At 40.0% G+C, this 25,133-nt stretch overlaps 1 protein-coding gene across 3 annotated transcripts in view; it reads left to right on the top strand.

The window, feature by feature from the left end:
• Window positions 1-25,133, top strand: part of ESRRG (estrogen related receptor gamma) — a 363,399-nt gene that overhangs the window by 227,210 nt on the left and 111,056 nt on the right. For all 3 annotated transcript variants that reach the window (XM_088532075.1, XM_088532066.1, XM_088532058.1), the window contains exon 2: window positions 16,105-16,520. In XM_088532075.1, coding sequence (XP_088388201.1) covers window positions 16,118-16,520 — 403 coding nt within the window. In that variant the 5' untranslated portion in view covers window positions 16,105-16,117. The remainder of the gene's footprint in view (window positions 1-16,104; window positions 16,521-25,133) is intronic.

The raw sequence follows: 25,133 nt of genomic DNA, 5'->3' as shown, positions 1-25,133 counted from the left end.
AACAAAAGACTCTCTGTCATCGGCTGCAGAAGGTATACTAACCTTTCCTTGTGCTCTGCTGTTCTCTGAGGTTGCTTCATATCCTGGAGCTTTCTCTCATACGTAGGTTCTGCAAGATTGGCCCATTCTTTTATGAATGCCTTTGTATTGTTATATTTTTTTGGTTCGATATTACGTAATATCACGGGCCGGATCCTGTAACCGGGCAGGCTGAGCCTGGACAGGAATGGAGCCGTCGCGCTGCGGAATCCACTGCACCCGCTTCCCAAAGGGCTTCCTGGCCGCTAGCTGCGTCTTTGCCCATTAGGATGCTGCGTTTGCAGCTGGCTTCTGACATGACTCAAACTCACTCAACTTTGCTGGGTTTTAAAGATGCGAGGGAGGAGAAAGTGAATCAGCGATGCCTTTTTTTTTTTTTTTTTTTCTATTACTTTCTCATTGCGGTGTTTGAAATTTACTCTATTCTGCTCAACGAAAGCACTGCTTTCAATTATCTTTGGATACAAAATTTGTATTTTTAGATACAAAATGAGGGCAGAGTATCTTCCAGTGACTTAAGGGTCCATCTGCTCCAAGTCTTATAGAAATATGCATTAATTAGAACAGGAAAACATATCTGTTTTTTACATTTCGAGGAAAGAAAACATCCCATGACACATACTGTATGTTAAGACTGCACTTTTTTTCCTGATGACAGCTATAGGATTAAACTGTGAACATCAATTTTTCTCGCCCAGTGCTGTTACTAAATATAAGTTACATGCAGGGTATGAAATGTTTTAGTTTCATACAAATTATCTTTGTTCATCTACAAATTCTGTATTGATAGAATATCATCAATACAGAGCTTCTTTGGCAATACATGTTGCTTTTAATATTGATACCTCAGTTATTAGTATAGCTGTTTAGAGAATTATTAATTATATGGGCTAAATAGCAAATATTAACATTTATGTTGCTATAAAATAGCATTCCGTATAAAAACACTTCGTAAATTATATGCGTTTTTCGTTTGTCAGTATTTGGGAGGTGAAGTCACTATTCTGCTGAGGGAGTAAAACATGAGGGATCAGGACTGCCCGTGTGTGTGTGAACTGGAGTATCTTCACTTGGCGCCCGCAGCAGTGGTGCTGAGGATGGTGCAGTTATTTCACTGAAGAGTACAGTCATGTTGCGGGAATTATGTATCTGCATTGTCTGGCTTGGTTTGGTTTGCCTTCATATTTCTTTAGAGTCAAAATAAACACAAAGCGCCTGTATTAATAAAGGAGCCGGGAAATTCTAATACTAATTCCAGAAGAAAACGTACCAAAGGTGAACTCATTTACCTGGAACAACCGTAGGCTCCAGTGGCACGAACAGAGCTCGGCCGCCCTGTTCTTGTTTTTAGTCATTGTTAGCAGTCCTTGAATAAGAAGGAGAAGGCGGGTGGGAGCAGGGCAGAGGAGAGAGGTTAAATGGCACAGAGGTTAAATTGCTGCAGTGACAGATTCGCTCCAGAAAGGCAAGGAATCGCTTTAAGGATTAGTTTGCTAAAACTGGAGCTGAACCCTCTTCTCCCTTGCTCATAGATTTCATCCTTACTTTTGCCATCTCCTATCTTTCATAGTTACCAAAGTTCATCTTCAAAATGATTGAAAAGTGCAAAAGATGTTTAAAGCAAAAAACAAACAAACAGAAAAAAAAAACAACTAAACAAATTAGGTAATTTAGGTAATTAGGTTTGACCAGCTGCAGACTTAGTTGGAATTCTGGGTGTTATTTTACTGTGAGATTCCTAAAGCACTAGTGTAGACTGGCACCATAAAGAAAGAAAGAACTAGTTTATTATAATGACTGCTGCAAGCCACCAGCGAAGTGTTGTGGAAATGAAGGCACCTGAGTGATCCAAGGGGAAATGTAGTTCCCCAGTCGCAGTCGGTACCAACTTCCAAGTGAGGTGCTCTCGAAATCGTGGCTCCTGACAGAGGCCTGTCCTTGCGGCAGCGCGGTTCCCACCGTGCGGTGAAAATCTTGCCTGCTAACAGCGAGCTCTAAATATTTTCTTTTGAAAAACCTCACCATATGAGCTGGGAGTCCAGGAGGATGTGAGCGCAGTCCCTCTTCAGAAAAAATGCGCTCAATCTGTTTCAGACGAGTTCCCCGAAAGATGGGTTAAATCAACTGATTGAGCTGATTTTCTCTCTTGAGGTGATATTTTATTTATATGATAAAATGCTTGGAAAGTGATTAATTTGTCAGGGGAACATCCTGTTACTGTAAATTTGCCGAATGTGTAATAAAATTGCCATAACACAGATGGGAAAATGAAGATCTTTTAAAATGAAATAACTGAGCAGTCTGCCTGCGTTTTCAGCAGTTAAAATTAACTTAGTTAAATTTCTTTGCCATTTTTAACCCTGGAAGAGTGCAATCTGAGGAGGATTTGTGGTCCATGTGTTGGTATATGTGTGTGTGGTGGGAGTGACAGGAATAAACTGTAGTTTTGCCCCCTTTTTCCCTATATCCGAGAGGACCGATATATTTATTAAATTCCTGTTAGGGCTGCTTGACTGAGTGATTTTTTATAAACTAAAATATATGGGTCAGGCACTCGCTTCTGGTAGCATGTAGGTTAAGAACAGAAGACGGTTAGAGGCAAGCACCTCAAGTCAATAAGATGCTGATGTAGCTGATCATCTGTGCTCGTCTGTCCAGAAATGCTTTTGGATGACATCTGAGTGGTGCAATGCACTTTCTAGTCTTTATAGTAATCCCTTATTGTGTGTTATATAACTTGGAATTATAAGGGTATACTTGAACAGGCAAAGGTAAATATCTTGTGTCTCTATGTCTGAACGTGTAGCGAATGAAAACGGCGTTAGTTTTATTCCCCCTAACTGGGAGCCTGTCCATCTCATCACTGGCCTGAGCTACTTATCATGCTTCCACATTTTCCCTTTCGATTTAAGGAATTATGAAAGAAAAATTCCAATTTTTTGTGTCCCTTTATGACAGGTAGACTGGAGATCGTGGTCATTTGGATTAAAAACATATCTATCACCACAAGCTGACAGGTTATTATTATGCCTCCTTTGAATATATGAATTTCATGCCTATGTGTTGGAAGTCTAGGAATGCCAACTTTTTATATAAATAATTATCCTACTGGTGATGTACAGCATACTGTTGCCATATTTTTTCACTTTTACAGCATTCTTGGCCTTATCACCCATAGCATAAATCTTAAGCTCTCATATTTAATAAAACCTTAGGATAACAATCCCTATATAATGTACAGTAAACCAATCACACATCATCCTTTGGCTATCATTATTTGTTGTCCTATGACAGATGTTTCACTTGATGTCCCATTTTAGATTTGACAGCCTATTTGATATAGGCGTAGATGAGGGTGTGCTGCCTTAGGTGCTTGTGCTGATCTCTGCAAACACCCTCAAGTTATTAAGGTTCCAACTTTGGACAGTTCAAGTTAGGAGTTTGTATTGGCTTTATCGTGGTAGCTCGTAAGTTGTTTTTTCCTACAACTCCTGGAAATTCTCTGTATGAAGCTGCAGTAATGTAAGACACGGCAGTCTTGGATGTCTGCTTTGCAAAGAGCCAGTTCAGTAGTGGTGCAGATTTGGTGGCAGATTCTCAGTGAAATGCAGGCTGTTTGACATAATGGTATAAAATGTGAAGCCTGACTGGTAAAAATATCATTTAATCTATTTTCAAAAGTGAAAAGGTGATCACATATTTTGCTGAGCAGCCTGAACTTGCGCTGAAGCTAGTGAGGCACAAAACTTTTCAGAATCAAACGTGTTTGTTGATCTAGTTTAATGATTGAGTGCACTGTTTGTTTCAGGCCAGGCCTTCATTCACTGCTTACCTAAATACAGTAAACTTAAGCAGAAGTTTTAGATGTACAAGGATTACACCTCTGATCCAGACTTTATGTTGTTAGAATAATTAAAGCAAGTCTTTGAGCAAAATATAACTGAAATTTACAGTACACAGTATGAGGTAATTAATCCTGGTCTGGTCTTGTAAAGCTTTTCTTGGACAAATCCCTGAGAGAATTCCTACCTGAGTGATGACCACAGGGTTTAGCACAAAATAATTGCAGTATATTGAGTCGATTGCTTCACAATCACAAGTAGCAACATGCTTGTTTTGAATGCAAAACATAGGCTGGGACGCAGTCGTTGCTTTAGATGAATTTTCGTTAACGTGCTGCATTTTCTTCTTTTCTGCCTTTGACTCTCACTGAAAATAGAAAGGCAAAAGAGAAAAAGAATGAAGCCCAAGCCAAGACTTGGTGAAAAGCTCATCCTGAAAACTTACTGGAGTCAGGCAAACATTTAGAAATTGCAAGGCATTAATGCTAGTTCCTTCCTGACCTTTGCTGCTTATATCCAGAGGCAAATCTCTGACACGTAAACCCAGTGGCATAAATAGGTTTGAATTACACATAGTAACATGTGAAGAACAAGGAACTGTGAAAAGCCAGAGGTTTATTTTTTTAAAAAAGATATGTAATCACACATTAAAATCCAAAACAAACTAGAAAGGACTTAAGACGGATAGATTTTTCTTCTGTAAATTCTCTGATTTTTCTCAATACTTTGGTCATCAGTAATATAACACACATTTTTTTTTTAACCTACTGTTAATTTCTGGTGTTTCTAGAATCAAGATGAATAGCCAGGCAGAGAGAATAAATTCAGATAAGGAGATTCACTTTCCTTACAGGTTTCATTTGTAGATGTTAAGGTTCTAGATAACGTAGCATGGTTGTGCATTGACAACAGAGTTGTATTGTGTAAATTCTTGGGCAGAAAATAAGATAGACTGCATAGTCAGTGGTCCCTGAGTCCTTTGATGTCACTGTGTTTTTTCTTGGGTGCAGCAGATTTTAGTGATCTGTCTCCATTTTACATATCCGAGCATCAGGAACTTAGACCCTCTAAATTCAGTTGCTGCTTGAGGAGTGACACCATCAGCTAGGGTAAATTTTCATAGCTTCAAAGTCCCTGAGTTTATTCTTTCATATCCAAATTTTTGACCCATAATGAATGACAAATATTATGCTGTGTTTGGAACAGTTCTGGCTCTGTTCATTGCCTACTCCTCCCATTGTAATAACAAACCTTACACTGTTTATAAAATTTTTCAGATGACTTAAGCAATTTGTGAATCAGTAATACTTGCGGAGGAAACTTCTTCAGAATTCGCATCTTTTTTCAAAGATGTTTCATAGCAGTTACACACTTGTAGTCTTTCCTTCTACCAAGATTTTTTTATGTATCTATGCATTACTCCTTCGTGTAATGAACACTAGTATTTCCTTTTGCATATTGTGTAGTATTATTATTTAATCACAATTTTTTTCGTAGTATTGCCTGCCTATTTCAAATCTTAAAAAAATGCACAGAAACCTTGAGCTGTTCACAGCCACACATGGCTCACACATTGCTCTGTGCGCTGGCTAAAGCTGTTCTTGCCATAGGCTTTTTGCGGGAGGGAAGGCTGCACACAAGTTGAATTACCTTAACAGAAAAATAAACGTTTTAATGTAGAAAACAGAAGAGATGAGACTTAATTGAGTCTAATCACAATTAGCCTTAAAATAAATTGTTTTAGAAAATACCATGTATTTTTAAAAATAGGCAAGGTCTTATTTCAGAAAGTTCACAGCAAGTTCCCGGATTAGAAGCTCACACTTCTAATGTGAGGTTTCATTAAAGTGAGTGCAAAAACAATCCTGCAGAATGTGCTGTGCCGGAGCCTGCAGAGCCTCGATCCTCCTCCGGCTGCGTCGCTGCCCGGTTGAGGAGCGTTAGGCAGCTCTTTGCCTTCCCGTACTTGTTTTTACCTAGCTGTAAGGAAGAGATCGGGGTACATTAAGCTCCTTGAAAATGCAATTTCAGGTCTTTAAAGTTAAAATCAAAAAGGAAAAGATGGCTATTGCTAATTAATATTTATGATAATGTGATGGTGGTGGTGAGCGTTAGTAATAATTCTTGTCTATATTTTATTATATTTTATTTTTTTCCACTGTTGATTGCAAGAGAGCCCAGTTGAGGAGCTACGTACATGAAGCAGAAAGAAAGCAGAATCATCTCCAGACCTGTGGATCAGGCTGCTTTTCTGAACACACTTAGCTGCAGGAAAGGCCTGGGCCTTCACTTTCTTTCCAAGCCAAGGGATTGGGCTACTTGTCCTCCTCACACAGTTAAGAGTAATAACACGGTGTTTGCTGAAATGCAGGCATTTGGGAGACCGTTTTTTAAACGTCGTTGGATTTTGGTTCCTACCTTTTCATTTTCTTACGTGCCTTTGTTTCTCATAATTTGAAAGAAATACTTTCCGCTATGCAGAATCTTACATTTTGCTACTTTTGGTTTCTTTAACAAAAAATGCAGTTTGAAGCTTCCGATACGAGACCGTGACGAAGTGATTTTATAGCTGGTACTGAATGTGACTGAACTTGACAACAATTGTATTTTATGACAACCTCTGCTTTCATGTCCCCAGCCTACTTTCCTATCATTCCTTGTGTTTTTTTTTTTTTTTTTCCCCTTCTTTTTCTCTTCTCCCCTCCCCTCCCCCTATCATCCCTCTGTGGTTCTCAGTTGTGAGCAATTCCCTATCTCTGCACTGGCTGGTAACAAATCCCTTTACCAGAAGTGCATTTTAATGGACAGCATGCTTCACTTAAGTCACCAGAACCTTAACTGTATAATATTCAATTTCTTACCAACCCAGAACCAAAGCTTTTTCTTGAGAGCCATGTTCATAAGAGCAGTGGAAGAATTAGTATTACGGAACTAAACCAGATTAGGAGGGAATGTGAATTAGATTTGGTAACAGATGGTGCTGTGGAAATTAAAGGTGCTTTGCGAATGGAAGCGACAGCAGCTTGCCTCTTTTCCTCTCCTGTCTCTCTCTTTCATGCACTTGATAGACGGGTATAAATCACAACAATCCCGTCTTGACAGCCAATTTCGAGAATTTGATCTGGTTAAAGACATGGCTTTCCTGCTCCACTCACTGAAACGGGCTGCTGTTTTATTTTTATACAGCACCTTGTCATATTTAGGAAAGTGGAATCACCTGCCTCCCTTTAATGAAATTTTCTTTAATTACAGTTTTAGCTCTTTAGTGTTAATTACTTTTCCATTCAGCCGGAGTCCTCGGCTCGTCTCACAGGAACGTTTTCCTCCCCTCCTCCCCCACTTCCCTGCGCCATTCACGCATATGCTTTCATTTTTCTAAAGATGCTCTTCCTTGTTGGAAGTTGTTGTCAGATCCATTATAATTAGATCCTAATTATCAAAATCATCATTGTGAAGGAAGAGGCAGCATTATAAACGGCTGTGAAAGTTACAGGGTCTCGTTTGCTAGAGGAGGAACCGTTCAAAATGCACACGGATAGTAAACAAAAAAGCACTCCAAAAGCTGTGCCTGGGAAACGTGGAAAGCTCTGGGTTAAAAAATGCTTTCCTTGCGAGGAAAACTCATGCAGGGTATCCCCTCTTACCTATACCTGCAGCCTCTAATCCCGTATTTTCAGAAAAGATCAGACTAAAATCCCAATGCTTCGGCTTGCTTACGTAACACCCATCTTTTGCATGTCTCATTCCTATGTCCTGAGGTAAAAACTCCTTTTCTTCTTTGGTGTGTGTCAGGACCAAGCTGTATATGCCTTAATGCAATTACTTTTTTGCAGATAAGGCAGTCAGTGTCAGCGGGCTGGCTACTGTGATGTGGAGATTCTTCTCCCCTGTGCTAAGAGCCTTCCGAGCAAAGGAGAGAAATAATAGCCTATATGAGAGAAAAAAAAAAGAAAAAAATTCTCCAAGTAAGAGAATATCCAGAGAGCTGGCAACTAACAGTTGGTAGAAATAAAGCTTCCTACTGGCAGTCAAATCAAATGTAGTAACAACTCAACGGCTCCCTGCTGCTAGCTGACAGCATGGTGTAACACACTGGGACAAACATTCACTTAAACACTGATTGCAGGAAAACGTCATTTTCCAACTCGCCAAGTAGTTCTTTAGCTGCCTCTGTGTGTGTTTGGGAGGGTTTAAAGCTATGGTGTGTGGTTGGGAGGAGAGAAAGGCCCTCGGGAAGTGGAGGAGTGAGGGGAGAGGGAAGGATCGCTCGCTTTATAGCTCTGAGTCTTTAAGGCGCTCACTCGCTGCTGCTATTTCTGGTATGTTCTTTCTAATTGTGCCTCCAATTTAAGTGGCTAACAAATTATGTTTCTTCTCTCATAAATCTATGGAATGTCACTGAGGGAAGTGGGTAATGAGACCCGTGCAGGTACACGGTGTGCACGCACCTACGCGCTGCCTTTCGCAGGCGGAAGAAAATCGCTCATATGAATTGTGGAAACTCTGGTGATACAAACTTTGAGTCTGTCTGAGACTGAAGGAGATTTCTTCTTCTTTTTGCTTTTGAAAAAATGATGAGCAGCTGTGTGTCTGTGATCTGTAGTACTGGCTTTCTGACGGGCCCAAGTAACTGCTATTGATGCTGTAATCATTTCAAAATAATCCCTCTTTAGAAAGCCTGTTATGCTGTTGAGTAAATCTGTAGTTACTTTTGAAGTTTTGTATATTGCTCCCTTGAAGTAGCTAAATAGAGCATTTGATATATTCTTGCTCTTTCAGTTGATTTCTCGTAATAAAAAAGAATCCCCACAATTAATAACCAGAAGACTCCTTGACACTACCCAATCCTCGGGATCGAGACATCAGGTGGATTCCACCTGATACCAGTAGTGAGTGTATAACCTCAGCTAAAATGATGTTCATCACAGATGAAACTCTCCAAATGCCTACTGAGATTTAGGTTCTGCTGGAACCATAATCTACTACATGCAAAAATACAAAATCACGTATCCCTTTATGGAATACTTGAAAATCATATATATTTTCATTTAAACTGTCATCTGCTTCTTGTGTTCCGTTCTCTCCAATGTTTGCTTTTCTTTTGAGTATTTGAAAACTGAATTGTCAGAGCATACAAAGAAAGTATTGATCTATATTTCTACTTGAAAGACTTAAAAATCTGTATAAGTTGGCAAGTCTTCTGGCAGGAAGGTCTCTGTGGTTGTGCGTGTTAGTAGCGGTGTATGACACAGCTGATAGGATACTTGTTGCATATATGCAATCCTAGTAAAGGATTTTTTATCCGTTTTATTTATTGCCTTTTAGGGGTTTTTTATATTTTATTTATTTTTTCTTAGGACATATATTTAATGTGCTGTACCGCTGTGTTACTAAGGGCTGGCACATGTTCAGATGTCTGGTGCTTCAGTTCAGAGGTGCAGGGTCTTCAAGATTCTTCCCTGTTGACCTTTTGGGTTCCCAAAAGAGTACCTGATATAAAGAGCAATCATTTTGTAGTAACAGAAACTCTATAATTTTGGCTGTTTCAGATTTTAATCTGAGATTCTAAGAGTTGTTATGTGTTGTTAGATCTGTATGCTGCAGAGCTTGTGCATGTCTAAGGATGCATTTAATTAAACCTGTGTTAGTGCATCTGTACAGGCTTATTAAAACACTTAGTTTGTCTCAATAATATTGATTAAATAGCAGTAGTTTGTTTAAGTATATTTTTGTTATTACTACATTACTTCCAAGTAATCAGGCTAATAGTTATCATCAGTGGAATATCACGTTAGCTATAGAGTAATGCCATAAGAATTGATTTGGGCTTGACAGGAGAGGAAGGCATTCTGTCATATAGTGCCAAGCCTGACTTGGATTATTAAAATGAAAGTTTTAAATATAATTTCTGTCCACATAAACAGTGTATGCTTTATAGGTTATTCCATACAGTGAGTATCCATTATCTCAAGGAACACCTCAGACAGTTAATTATGCAAAGCATCATGTAAGTAATTACACAGTATTATTATGCATTTAACAGTTTTATTGATTTGCCAGTTGCTCACTTACAGTATTTAGAGCTGTAAACGAGAGATGCTCACCCTCAGTTGAAATAGGTCCAAGGAAATGAGCTAAAGATAAATTGCACTAGTATGCTTTGGTGCATCAGATGTAATCCTTAAATGTAGAAGCTGTCAACAGTCATAATTTGCAACACATTGGGGTATCTTAGGATCATTTCCTTCTTGTTAACAAAGTTTATCAACCAGGAAGCATGGGGAATCAACTTGGAGCAAAAAGGGAAGCAATAATGAATATGTGTATGCAGTGGGGAAAGCTAAACTAATTTCCTCTGGTTTTGGAGGCCTTGCAGCTGTTACAAGACAGTCGCTTGAGAACTTGGCGTTTAGAGAGAAAGTAGGAACCGTGATAGTGACGGCCTCTCACGTGCAAATGCGGAGGGGCTCAGCTAACGTCTTGCGTTTTGTCAAGCCAAGAGGAACTAAGCAGTGCCTCAGTCTGCTGCCTCCCATGCGTCAGCAGGCTTAGGACACTGCACAGAGACCCACAGTAACTGCTGGGACAGCTAGATCCTCCTGCCATCCGTTAGCCCAGGCCACTGCTGGGAGCAACACGATGGCTTCAAGCGTTGCTGCTCCCATGCCGGCTGCCAGCGGCTCCGCCAGCTGCTCTGGGAGCAGCCATCAGCTCCCGTCCTTCCCCCGACCAAGGGGAAGTGGCGGTGGTTGCAAGAATAATTAAAAGAAGAGATTACCAAGAGTAGGGAAACGTCCAACATTTGTCAAAAATGAAATCAACAAACACAGAAAGCCGTAGCTATTCTGTTCTGCACAAAGCGCTCTTGATCGCGTGGCGGTACGTGAGTGTTTGTTAGTACAGACCTAATTCATAATAACAGTTTTGCATGTGCATGTATGGGACAGGATTAGCAATACTTTGCAATTAATGATCTCATCCACTAGGTTAACCAAGCAGACCTTAAAATATTTCTTATTAAAAGAAGAAATCCTTTCTGTTCCTTCCCCCAACTAAGCCAGTGCACCTTAATGCAATGATGATATGTTAGACCCAGCAGTTGTCAAAGCATCGTATTACTGTGATGCCATAATGACACCCTGTCTCTGTAAAGTAGTCATGTTTTCTCAAATCACACGTTGCACCGTTGATTTCTGACATGACACTTCATTCAGTCGCTTTCCTTTTCTTCGGCATCTCCATTCTCTGACAATAGCAGCTGGTGCCCATTTTCCTACTAAGTGATTCACATTTTGCCACTTTACTAGAGTGCAATTAGCTGAAGCAGAAAGAAAATGCTCCATGTAAAGTAGCTCAGCTGAAATTGTAACTCAGCGCTGTAATAGGACCTGGTGAGAGCCTGGAGGTGTCTTGGGCGGCAGTGCAAGAAGCGACATTTCCTTTTTTTTTTCCCCCCCGAATACTTACTGTCTTATCCTGACAGAAACAGAGTATGGGAAATCACTGGAAAATGCCTCACAGTTTAATGTCTGTTGATTTTGGTGCAGACCTGTGAAATGAAACTGCCATTAAAGACAGCATTTGAGGGGAAATATGGCCTTTATGGTCAAAGGAAGGAGCTGTGTTCTGACCCTGCCACAGTCTCCCTGTGTAACGTAGACCAAGACTTTATTTTATGCGTAGGTTTTCATGGCTAAAATGAGTATAACGAATTGGAGGGTTTTTGGTCCACATGCGTGTGACTTAGAGGAACACGTTGGAGAGCAATCCGATGGATGGAGCTGTTAGTGTGCCGAGTGTTTATGTAGGTAAAACACTTTGTGCCTGCCTCGCTCGCGCTCCCACATAGCAGCTTCCATTAAAAATGTCATCTGAAAGCAAGCTGTTCCACCCGTTGTGGCAGCAGAGTCACTCTGCTGCTCAAGAAGGGGCAGACATGGTGAAAGTGGACTATCATGTTGGTCTACAGTAAAGGTGCTCACTGTAATTATTGTGACTAATTGCTGCTCTCACAGAAACCACTAGTGCAGCTCCCCTGAAACGGTGAATGATGCTGTGAGCAGAATATTGCCTGCTTGCAAAGCGGCCACGAAATGTGCTCAAGGGTTATGAAGTATCTGCATGTTGTTTTGACCTCCTTTAGGTGTCAGTAATATGGGAGGTAATGAAAAAATAACATTCTGAGCCAATTGTATGCAAGGACAAAATATAAAAAGCTCTCAGTGGCTTGGATGGGAAGGCGTTCTTTTCTGAGGCCTTAGAAACAGTAATCAGATGCAGTTAATTTTTGAACTCCACTTGCATTATTGACACTGATTTAGCCAGTGTCAGCACCATCAATATCATTAGCAATGTGGCAGGTAGATGGAAAGATGAATGTGATTGCATTAATAAATTCATAATATATTCAACCTTTCATGAGCACATAGCATACAATTTATTCATTATTGTTTTTAAGACCATTTTTAAAGCTGGAGTTGCATTTGGAGTGTTCTGTCGCTGCTCATTTGTGCCAGCAGCAACCGGTTTCAAGTCTTGTTCAGATGAAGGAGTTGGGAAGCAGTACAGATGCGAGGAGTTGTGGTGTATGCTGTATATTTTTAGAAGCTTGCACCATAGAAGCACCATACGCAGTCCCTCCTGCACGTGGGCAGAGAGATGCATTTAGAAAGTAGTTACTTTCTCTGGAGGTACCGAAAGGAACGTATAGCTGAGAGCTTCTCGCTCTTAATAAACTTAGCTGAGAACATCCCACCACCAGTGGAACTGCCATTTATTTGACTTAAAATATAGTATAGAAAAAAAAAACAACCCCACCAAGGCTTTAAAATAAATACTGTACATTTTTATATGACACATGTTATTTCTATTCATAAACCTTAACTAAATTTAGATTTTTATTAATCCAATGTGACCTAAAATTTTTGCATTAACAGCACAATGTGGAATTGGGCTTATTCTCTTTGAATGCAGATAAAGCCATCATCTTGAAAATAGCTCTTTCTGACAAAAAGGTGTTCTTTTGAAATAAAGTCTTATTCACTACATTCCTCTTAGAGTTAATGTGAATTTTAGTGCCTCTAATTTTAGATTGAAGTGAGGTCTAGAATAAAACCCACTGGCTGACAATTGAATTTATAGATAGTTGTGAATATTTCAGGCTTGAATAATAGAGCTGTAGAATTTCAGACACACAGAGGCAGAGAGAATTAAGCCCCAACTGTAGTTTTAGCATATAATGCAGTGGTGTCTAGGAATTCTTCAGCGTAACGAGCTAAGTAGTAATTAGGAGGGAACTGAGGGAGGGCTCTTGCAGAGATGTAGCTTAGGCATTATTCCAAATGTTCAGTGTAATAATTTGATGGGGGCCCAGCCTGCCACCAGGATAAGATGGTTCCTGAGCCGCTCTCGTTCGGATGTGGCACTGCAACGCGGGGGTGAAAGCAGCGCGGCCGCTGCGCCCCCACAGCCTTTCTCTGGGGGCAGCCGAGGTAGCTTTTGTCCTCAGTCGTGGGCTGTTGTTTTCTCTTTTTCCTTGAAAGGTTGATGTTTTAACTGAACTTGTGCTTTGCCAGTGTGCTCCAATCCAGTTTAGACTGTTTAGGCTGTGGCCAGAAGCAGATGAATCTTGGTTAGTACCAGGGACTGCTCCTTCAGAAGCATCATCAGACTGGCTTTAGCCTAAATGACGCTGCTAATCAGATCTTAAGACTTGCAGAACGGGGATCCTGTTTTGGTTCTAGCAGCTCGGAGTGGGAGAAATCCACTTTTGCACTGGCTGAAGCAACATGCATTTGGGCAACTAATTAATTGCAAATGATTGTTCTGGGAATGGCAGAGTGACAGCACAGCTCATTACTGCACAGATTAGAAAAAAAATCAGCAGCGGGAGTCTTACAGGAAAAAATGAGCCATCAAGCTGGTTATGGTAGAGGGAAGACAGTGGTCACCTACTGCAATATGTTGAGGCTTTCCATATGGAATCTCAACAGAAGGGAGGAGAAAAGAGACAAGGTCTTGTTTATTCAGTAAAAAGACTTTGTTGTTAGTGTACAGAAAAATAATACAAAAAGTAAGTTGGTACAGTGTGAAATAGTTAATACTTGGAGTCACAGCTGTATAAAATTCAGTGTCCAAGAAAGAAAAAGGGAGCGAAAGACAGACACACCATGTTTTAGTACCCTAATAACTTCTAACTCTAGTCTAAGATCATAATGTATGTGAGAGCGGTCCAGTAATTATAAGGTAATAAGTGGAGTGGTGGTGTAAGTGCCCTAAATTAAAAGGAATTCGCAGAGCTGCCGTAAGTCAGTGCCGACCCGCTTTCTTTCAAACGTTGACTTGAGAAAAGTGCTTAGCCCGGAGTGCAACTGGAGAGGCAAGAGAGAGCTATCTATTAATTACAGCCCTCATTAACAGCGACGGCGACAAGGCAGCAGATGCAGGAGAGGAGGCGCACGCTACCGTGGGCTGGCAAGGGGATTTTCCCCCCTCCAGATCTTGAGGAAAGGACAGCACAAGCAGGTGGTCCCGTGTAATAAGACACTTCCATGGCTTTAACCTTCCCATTTCCTTGGTTTATTTGCTGACACGAGTTAGCTCGCTCCTTCCACTGCCCAGAATAAATACTGATTTTGAGTTTTCAGGGTAACATTTCTTCACGTCAGTCTGGCTGTTTTCCAAAGCCACATGTAGTTTGTTTTTAATAGTATTTTATGGTGAAGTTCACAATGATACAGAGGTCCTCACCAAGGTCCATGGGCACCAAACTGAGGGTAAATCTCATCCTAAGCCGGCATTTATAGTGAAGGGCAGATTTTGATCTTAATTGGAAATTAAGCCAAGTCTCCGGACTTACATAAATTTTGCAATGGCAAATCTAGCTCCCGAGCTTGAAGCATAAATTGAGTTCTGTTGATGCGCAAAAAGGTGAGCAACTACAGACAATATCTCAAAACTGTCAGATCATCTGGACTCGTGGGTTTGCTTTGAAAACATGAACCTATAGGTGCAGGTGGGTGGCCCTGCAGCGTGGTTGCATCTCTGCTGAAAATCTTCCTAGAGAAATGCTTGCTGTGCTCATCTGCACATTGGCAGCTCCCGAGAGCCTGTCAGGAAAACGCTGGGTTGGCCATTTGCTTCTGGGGCCTCATAGTCATGGCTGTGGAAAAGGAAAATAACATCTGATTCAGAGCTTTCTGCTTGTTGTTTTCGTCTTCCACTCTCTGCAAAATACATTTAAAAATAAGAAAAATACATCAAGAACAGAATAGTCAATATGATTTTACTTTTTCCTGTAGAAATCACTGATTTCTCAAATCAAATTTTTAAGGCTGTTTCAGATGTTTAGTTTTGAATGTTAAATTTTGCAAAAGATGAGAACTGAGAAATAAGGCTTACCCTCTGAAAGGAAGAACTCCTATCTAAAAATTCCTCTTTTTTTTTTTTTTAAACTGAGAATGGGACCCATAAAATGTCAGATCCTATAGAGCCGCAGATATATGGGATGCTGGCGTAGTTATTACTGGTTAGTCTGAGGATAATGGCTAGAAAGTAATTGCAGCCAGAGCTGATGAATCATTTCACTTAGACTTTGTGAAACTGGAGTCTAGCCCTAATTATTGGTCAGGATTCTCAGCTGATGCCTTACTCCACTACTAATAGCCGCATATAATAAAGCAATATTAATAAAGAAGAAAAAGTTCATGGGAGATGCATTCCTCAGTTCTGGGATCAGATCAGTAGGTGATGGATACATGTTTTATTGACGTGTGCTGACAAATATTAATCATAGGGCAGAACATTTTTGTGTTCAGACTTGGAATTATTCGCTTCTGGTAACAATGGAATTTATGGAAAGAAAATGGGGGTAGAAAAGGAAGGAATTAAATAGTGTAGTAAGCTAATAGTTGTTGTTTATTAAATATTTTGTCTTGCTGGATGGCAGGTTAAAAATTGAAGAGTTGATTTGAAATGGACCCACAGCCTGGAGGGGAGAGGTGGAGGGGAGAAGAGAAGGATTTAGTCTCTCTAAAGTTTTTGTTTACTGCCTGTCTGGAGCTTTGATAAAGCTCTGTCATGCCCTTATGCTGATTACCTTCATGTAGAACAAGAGGTATTGACTAACGAATGAGTGATGTGCGGTCCCTAACCCTTCCAGAGCAGCCTTAAAGAGCATTGTCTTTAATACACAAATTTCTCTTTCTCTCTCTCGCCACTCCAGGCTTCTCTGCAGAATGTCAAGCAAAGATCGACACATTGATTCCAGCTGCTCGTCGTACATCAAGACGGAACCGTCGAGCCCTGCCTCTCTGACGGACAGCATCAACCACCGCAGCCCCGGTGGCTCCTCCGACGCCAGCGGGAGCTACAGTTCCACCATGAATGGACACCAGAACGGGCTGGACTCGCCTCCCCTCTACCCTTCGGCCACGGGGCTTGGGGGAAACGGGCCGGTCAGGAAACGGTATGATGACTGCTCCAGCACCATTGCTGAAGATTCACAGACCAAGTGTGAATATATGCTGAACTCGATGCCCAAAAGACTGTGTTTGGTGTGTGGTGACATTGCATCAGGGTACCACTATGGAGTGGCTTCCTGCGAGGCCTGCAAGGCCTTCTTCAAGAGGACAATTCAAGGTTGGTTCATTGGACTTCTGTCTTTTTGCTCAAAGTGAAACAAAGCAGTTCTTGGCTAGATCCTCAGACTGTATCTTTTCTTTCCTTATAGTGTCTAGTCCAACACATGTTACATGAAAAAGTTGTGTGGGGATTTTCAGGGAATTCTGCTGTTACGTTAGTCCCATTGTCATGCCTATTTTGAATACCAAAGATAGGAAAAACACTAGGCCATCCAGCACACATTCAGATTTGTTTTCTGTGCAAGTTCCCCGTGGATTTTTGTAAAGGTTTGCGGTTAAGAAAAGTGATTTTTTTTTTCTGAAGGCTGTCATGGATACCCGTTGAACACACCCTGTGGCCCACGAGGATCGTGTTTTTGCTCTGCTCCTAGACACACCACTACTAAACTTTAACTGCTAGAGAAAGCCAACTTATTTCTGTTAAAGTTCTACTCCCTTTAAAAATGTAACGAAACATAATGCTGAAGTGTTTTGTGTGCATCAGTGGCTTAGTAAGTGGCCTTTCACCCCTCTATCAGACCATAGTGTTAACCAGATTCACCAACTATCTGTCAAATCACATCCAAAAGGAAGTAAGTTAGCAGTTTTCATGTCTGTCCAGTGCTTTAATATTCTGCTTTTGGTATCTGTTGCAAATATAACACATATTTTGGCATAAATTATTATGAATGGGATAATTTGCATGACCACTTGTTCTAGCTATAGAACCAGTAGAGACAAAATAACCTTCTCTTTCAATTTAGGTATCATCCTGTCAAGTAAAATTGAAGGTGCTTTATTTAAAGAACATGAGGCCAAGCTTGGCCTGTACAGGAATATAGTGTCACATTAAATTAAATTCAAACTTCAGAGTCTAAACTTAGGCTGCTAAGTCCAAATTTAAGCTCCTCAATAAAACCTACTTGATTTTCATAGACATTGAGCACCTGAAATTCTCAGGAAAGGCAATGCAATATAGAGATATTGTTTTCTTTTTTTAAAGTCACTTATCCTAAGGAGGTTAAGGCTAGTTGCAATTCATAACTTGGCATACTTCCAAATTTTTTAAAAAGTTCATAATTCCTTAAGTAGTATAGTGTTTCCATGTTTAATGTAAAATTAATAAGGAAAAGTAATGAATGTTATTTTCCTTTAGCCATTATTGAAAGTTGTTTTTATTCTTCTCCCTAGCCATTTGATTTCCCATCTTCGATTGTTGTAAATACACAAAGCCTTCCGGGAGGGTCTCACTGGTGGCACATCCACAACTTGTTGGTGCCCAGCGGACCTTAGAACCATTGTGGTGTCTCTTGATCGTGTTTTCCCCAAAAGCTGAGTTATTTACCCTTATGCTAACCTTGCCAGTTCCTTCTAGAGCAAAGGGCTATGACTTTAAGGCAGAATGACACAGGTACAGTTCAAAGAAGACTGCCATTGAAAAAATTAAAAGTTTTGTCAGTACAAGAAGGTGCAAGTTTTGCTTGGATGAGGGGTGTTGGTCCAGAGCAGCATCCAAAATGTAGTAAATATGTTTTGAATCAGGAAAACATCAGTATTGCAGCAGCCACTTGCGTTCTGTTGAACCTAATTGCCTAATTAAGCAGATGTCTAAAAGTTCCCTGGCATGGGACTTCTACCAGGATGTGTGTGCATTTTAGGTTAAATACTAAAAGAAACTTCAGTTTTTTAATGGAGCTCAATGTGAAATAGTTTGCAGCCAGTAAATAAACATCACCATAAAGATTCCTAGCTGTCCCCGGCTCATGTAAAGTAATGGCACATGCAAAAACAGCATGCTCATTTCAAGCCTCTGCTTTGTTTTTGAGGTTATTTGATATTGACCTTCAAGAACATTTTCAAGAAAGCTCCAAAAATTTTTCTAGTAAAGCAATACATATGTTGTGTTTGCCAAACTTCAGCTGCCATGATTTTGTTTTTATAAAAGCTATTTAATTCCTATGCAATAGATACCGTACAGATCTCAATTGATGTGCAGTTATTTTAGTTTTATTTTCAGCATGAAAAATATGCTTTCACTGAATAAAATTTTTGACTTCTGGCAATAATAGGCAGCAGTTTTGCACGACACCACGGACTGCCAGTTTCTGGGCATGGAAGCATAAGACAGAGACGTCATTCTCCAGATTAGCAACCTGGACTTGGCCACACAGCTCGAGTTAGACCTGGCAGCTGTGCAGAAGCTCTCAGCAGGGATACAGCGCTAGCTGCATCAGCAGGTGACGGTGCTTTAAAGACAAAAAAAGAAAAATAAAAGGAGATAAATTAAGCATTGGCAAGATGAAGAAACTAAGAGTAGGGAGGATGTTACCACCGTAATGTCATGGCAGTTTTTCAGTAATGACACTGACAAGATTGACAGAGACTTAAGAGTTTTCAAAAACAACCCAAAATAAGGGAAGCTATTTGCTGTGTCAAGCCATTCATCATTGTATGTGACAAGAAGTATATAAGACAAAGTTACTCCTTACATTTTGAATTGTCAAATTCTGCTTTGAATTTTCAAGAAAAAAAAAATCTCATGAGTTTTGCTCGCTATATACGATAGGATTTACCCCTAACAGCCTAACGTATATAGAGGTCATTCTTCCATATGCCACTTCTCACTTCCTGGTTCCTATCACATTCCTTCTCTGCTTGTTTTTAAAACAAGCCGATTACTGAATAAGTGCTGAGTAAGAAAGCACAAACAAACCAAGATATATAAATATCAAGTAAAGTAGTAAAATATAAAGTAGTAAACCAGAGTGCTTCAAGATCCAAATATTGTAACTATGCATGCAAGAATTGCTGATCTCAGCTGTAAGAATTGTATCCTTGAAGTGCTAATAATCTAGCTCTGATGAGTAATTAATTATAGATTCAGTGAAAAAGAACATAGTCAAATTTTCAAAGCTTTCTTGTTTGTCATTCATAAATTACCAAATCAGCTCAGATGTATAGAACATAAATGCTGCTCTCATTTAAGTCGAGCAAAACTGCCACTGACTTTTTGGGGAGGAAGGCTGAGCTGATAAAATTAGATTATGAAGCAAATCTGGTGTTCTTTTCAAGGCTCAGATACCTTCCAGTAAGTCAATTCTTCTATTCTTCCCATTTCAAGGGAACTTTTGCAGTTCTCAGTAGGTGAAACCAGCAGGCATCTGTTCAGACGCCAGCCTACAATCTGGGTGCCACTGGCATCCTATGTAAAACATACATGAACTGCATCATGAGCCTCACCAGAAGCCATGTGCATCAGTAGCCCCTTGCAGAAGGTGAATTTCACTCTGATGTTGAGTGTACGTCTCTCTGTTTTTTTTTTTTTTTATGTAATGGCAATTATAATTCCCTTTCAGGTGACAGCAATTTAGTTTAAAAATGGCCCTTTCTCTCTAGAAGATTTCTTCTCTTCCTCCTCCTCTTCTTCTCTTCGTACAAACCCATAGTAATTAACTTAGAAGTAAAGGAAATAAACGAACCCTATCCTTAATTACAAGGAAGAAAGGTATTTCCTGTTCTGAATACATATATATACCTATATATATATGTATACATATATAGGTATAGCACAAAATCTTTACAGCTGGAGGGGAGAAGGCCTCAATTGTGAAAAAAAAAAAAAAGTAACATTAGATAACAAAAGAAAAGAGAAGTTACGTGGTTAAAAAGATCACAGCTGGACGTGCAGCATCGCTTTCTTCTTAGGTCACCACAGAATCTACTGACGTTCTGCCCCCTTTTGTGACATACAGGACTGAGAGAACTGGCTGTTCTCTCTGCTCGGCCCAGCACTCGCTCAGCTGCGGCTCTCAGTTTGCTTCTGGGATAATTTACATGATGGCTGATTGCAAATGTCTCTCAGAAACACACACGCAGCCAAATCTCCCCAAAATTGGCTTAACATCAGGGACAGCAGAAAATAGCAAGGGCTAAAAATAGTTACAGGTCCATTGATTTTTAGGGTCTCTCTCTCGCTTTTGCTGTGCTCTGTATTATCTCGAAAACTCAAAGCTTTCATTAAAAGAAAGAGAGAAAAAAAGGATTTTCTCTTGTCAGCTGGATACCAAGAGTTGTGTTTAACATGAGGTCTTGGACTTGTTATTTTTTTTGTAGTGATATTTCATGTAAACTGATTTCTCAAGGCTTTTATTTCCTGACTTATGAAGACTAGCAAGCACACGTTTTGTATTAACAATATGTAATTATTCTCTACCTCTAACTTAAATATTTTTGCAAGAGGATTGCAGTAGTATTCTTGCTTTCAGTGGGAGGATGATAGGACTTAGATTCAAAAGCCATTTAACTAATTTGTTTTATTTTAGCCTGCGTATCTAAAGGCTAAATTAAGGCATAAAATAATGACTGGCACTTAGACAACGTTCTTCCTCCCTCCTTCAAATGCATTTACGACTATTGTTTTCAAACTAGCATGAAAAGGCAAGACACAAAGCCCTAGGTACTGATATACTGCTTTCCTCATAAGGTTTGGCGCAAGAGCAGCACAGCTTATTTAATATTTCTTTGGCAGTATTTGAAAAAGTTTTGCAGTTGTAAAAACTCGTATAGTTCTAGGGCTTTTTTGTTGTTGTTTATTTTTTAATGAAAACTGTTGGATGAACATTATTAAGACAGTGATCTTGTATTTATACGCAGGCTGGGTAACGCATAGGTAGTGAGAAACCCTCCGGTCATACCCTCAGTGTCTCAATTGAGTGTTTTAACCCTGAGGGGTTCAGTCCCTCTCAATATTTCCTAAGGCAAACAAGAAATATTCCGTTCTGGAAATGCTCTTTCACCTTTTTGGTCACATTTCTATTACGAGGTAGGCCAAGGTTGCCATCTTGTTTTATGACGGTGACCTAAGAGCCTTCAGCTCTTCAGCTCTGCTGTAACATAGTTCTCTGGGTGTTCAAAGCCTGCTCAAACTGTGAGCTGGATGATACTGCTGCTGTCTGAGAGTGCCCTGTTCACCCTTTTCGTTATTCAGAGTTGTTCTTAATCCCTTTAGTGTTCAGGTTTCTCAACCGTCTTTACTGTGTTTACCCTTTACTGGGCCAATTTGATCTGTAAATCTACAAATACTTTATAGTAAATACATTTTTTTTAATCAGCAAGTTTTAATCAGGAAACTTAGAGCTAGCTATGTAAATTCAGATAAGGTGACGTTTTAAATGGGCAGCATGAAGTTGGATTCAAAGCTGCACGTGACCAAAGCTGCTTCCAAAGGTTAATTTATACGTCTCAGCGCTGACTCCTGTAATAGGGCTGCACATCATTTTTGTGGAGGAAATGAAAGCAAATTAAGCAGGACTTTATGGCTCTTCAGCATCTTTACTGGTAGCTCGGATTGCACGTTTTATAGAAAGGTAGGGTGGAGGCTTGTATCCTGGTGCAATAGGCTGTGGACCTTGGCTCTGGTGCGAAGATGGCAACTCTCCAGTGAACCTAACACTAAATGTCACCTGAATCCATCATTACCTGATTAAATCATTCCACCTTCCTTATATAAGTGAAAGCGTGGATCAGCATTTCTTCCAAAGAATATTTTAAACAAGCAATGATAGATTTCTTCCCTTTCTCCCTGATTTCTCTGTGCCTGTGGGCTAACCAAGCTAGTGAGCAAGTATTTTTAATCCCTTCCCACACCTCTTTGCATCCTATCATCATGTCATTGTGCATCTATGGCAGCCAAACAAGATGAGACAATAAAATATAATCATGCTGAAATCTGGGAACCAGAAAGAAGTTAACAGTATACTGATGGTTCTATTGTGTTTAATGTCTCTGCTTTCTTTACAGTCTTGTAAATTATATGCTGCATTTAGATTATCAAAGAATAGGAATGAGGATCCTGATTTCCTAATGGCTGTTTCAAACCCATAAAAAAAAAGGGGGAAGAAAAAGGAAAAAAAAAAGACATGGTTTACTAATAGTGATGGGTATGGTGGTATATATCAATGCCATTAGAATTTCATCTGTTTTTATATTTGTTATAAACAAATTTCTGAAAGCATCCAAGTAAACCCTTCTCTAGGTTGAAACTAGAGACATGTGAAGTCTCAGCTAGCAAGTCTGGCAAGTATTTTGTTTTAATTTCTCTGTAACTTTTTAAGTCTTTTTATTATTATTATTATTATTTTCCTCCATGAAAGTTGTTAGGTTGGCAGTTCTAGAGACTGAGATGTTCTGTCCGTTTGTAGACAAACTTGTGCTGCCTTCATAGGGTGAATCAAAACCGATCTGGAGATGCTGTCAGTAGGAATCAGCAGCAGATGGGTCACTCTTTCTGATCCCGATTTGGGCAACTCTTCAGTGACTCCCAGCCAGGTGGCAGGTTCTGCTTTTGCCTTCTTAAGAGGGCCTGAATGCCCTTTGCTCCCACTGAAGGTGTGTGTGTGTACATATATATACATATATATAAGTTGAGCCCAGTGATAATCACAATTGCTTGGTGCCTTACAGGTGTTATTCAATCCACACTAATAACTTTCTTTTGACGATTGTAGTATTTCCCCTGGTGCTGGAAACCCACCTACCTAAAGTGAAAGGCTGAGGCAAACATGTCAATAGTGAGATAGCCAACATCACCTTTGCATTTTTGTTTTAAATCTCCGTTCTCGTGGCTCTCTAGGAATAAAAGAAAAAGCATTTAGAATTCCCTTCCAGAAGTTCTAAGTATATTGTAAATCAATAACGTAGTACTCTGGTTTAAGCAACTCCACACAGTGGTTTCTTTAAAATGTAATAGGTCTAAGCTGCTGTGTTCTGTGTCAAGTACTATCTTGAACTGTAGAACTATTAAAACCTGTTTTTTTCTCCTGAGTTTATGATATTAAAAGAAAAAGAAGCATATGCATTAGAGGCATAAGATAGGCCTATGTATATGGTACTGTCATCTTAAATATTTTTAGTTGTTGAATCATCGGGGTGACAATTATGAATACAGTCAATTTCAGGGATAATCAGCTCCAGATGACAGGTCGCAGAGCTCAGAGATCTGCCATTCCTAGAGCTGTCCACAGTATAAGGTGAATCCAGTTAAGGATTTCTCAACCAAAACTGTGCTGGGTGACGTTCAAGTCCGACCTCATTGCAGTCTCACTCCATTTCTGAAACCCTACCAATTTGAATACTTTTACCTATGAAAATATTGATGTATGTTCAAATTCATTTCATGTTCATGTTCATTGATGTATGTTCAAATTCATCTGAGTTCAAACAGTAACGTAGGGAGCAAAGTTTAAAAGAACTGAAATTTAACCTGAGTTTTTATTCTCCTCAGTTCAGTTTTGCTAAAGCCCGAGCGCATGAAATATTTTATTTTTAATCCATCTGGGATTGTTTCTCTACCCATCTTTTCTAAGTTAGCCTATTACTCTTTACCTCCAACAGCACCTGCTTTTCCTCAACTCCTCTGTAGTTACTGTGTTCCCTACTGGTTGGATTATCTCTCATGGCATCACCTAACATAATGTTACTCGCTCTGTGTATTGGCTTACATTCTCCTGTCTTTCTTTCTAAGGCTTATGCTCTATCCCCAGAAGGCCTCACTTGTTATGCTGTAATTATAGCTACTACTTGTTTTCCAGATTCGTTTCCCATATGAAAAGAGTTCACAGAAAAGCAGGTCTATTCCTTGGTTTCATGATTCCAAGGAAAGCAGGGCTTTAAGATGGTATTCAGGGTAAACATTATTGCAGGAAGACTTAAATCCAGTGAAGCAGAAGCCTCTACCAGGAGTAGAGGGAAATTTTATTTTTTTTTAAAAGAGAGACCAGATTACAGAATTTCAGCAGTAAAGTTGGGGAGAGAAGGTAGGCATTATTGAACATAAGCAAAGGAATGAAGTTTCATGGACTGTTTGTGCCATAGAATTATCACCTGGTGTAATGAATCCTCTCTTTTTTACTTCTGGCCCTGCTTTCTCACACCGTGAAAATTTCACCACTGATAACTTCAGTTTCCTTCTGCTCTTCCAAGTAGTATAAGGCTACTCCTAAACAGATTTTCACCAAGTATTTCAGTCTTCTCTTTTACTTGTCCAAAGATTTTCTGAACGTTTACATATCCAACAGCCACCAGCAATCCTTCTACCTCTTTGGTGTTGTAATGTCATAGTGTGAAAAGGGAAATAAAGCTTCTGCTCAGCACTGCTGCCTGCAGTTACTGTTCTTATCAGTGTTTCTCGAAGAGACCTTTGTTTCAGCCTCTCCCACAGACTGGGGAGTTTCTAGAGCTGCTTTGCTCTCTTCGTATTTGCAAGGTCCTGCAGTTTTAAGTGTTGCTGGCAATACCTTCAGGTACAATAGGATGCCTGCGTATAAGCGCCTGTGCTTTCAGTGGCCTTGGCTTTTCATGGTTTTAACTCCCGGTCATGTTACATTGAGGGTGACCCATGATGCCGTCGCTTGCATGCAAGCAGTGGCCAAGATGGTGCCAAGAATCCCAGCTAGGCCAGGCAGTTGCCTGGTCTGTAACAGCCCCCGCCAAAATGTGTCACTGCATCGTGAAGGTTTTACTGTGACCCCACCTGCCATTCAAGCAACCTCCAAACCTCACCTGTGAAACGAAAAAAAATGGTAGCTTGACCCATTCCCCTTGAGCTTTGCAGTTCAAAGCATCTGAAAGCAGA

Source organism: Tinamus guttatus, unplaced genomic scaffold (assembly GCF_059628265.1).
Source record: "Tinamus guttatus ecotype Peru unplaced genomic scaffold, ASM5962826v1 Tinamus_guttatus_pri_ptg000033l, whole genome shotgun sequence".
NCBI lineage: Eukaryota > Metazoa > Chordata > Aves > Tinamiformes > Tinamidae > Tinamus > Tinamus guttatus.
This window is presented reverse-complemented; position numbering and strand designations above follow the sequence as displayed.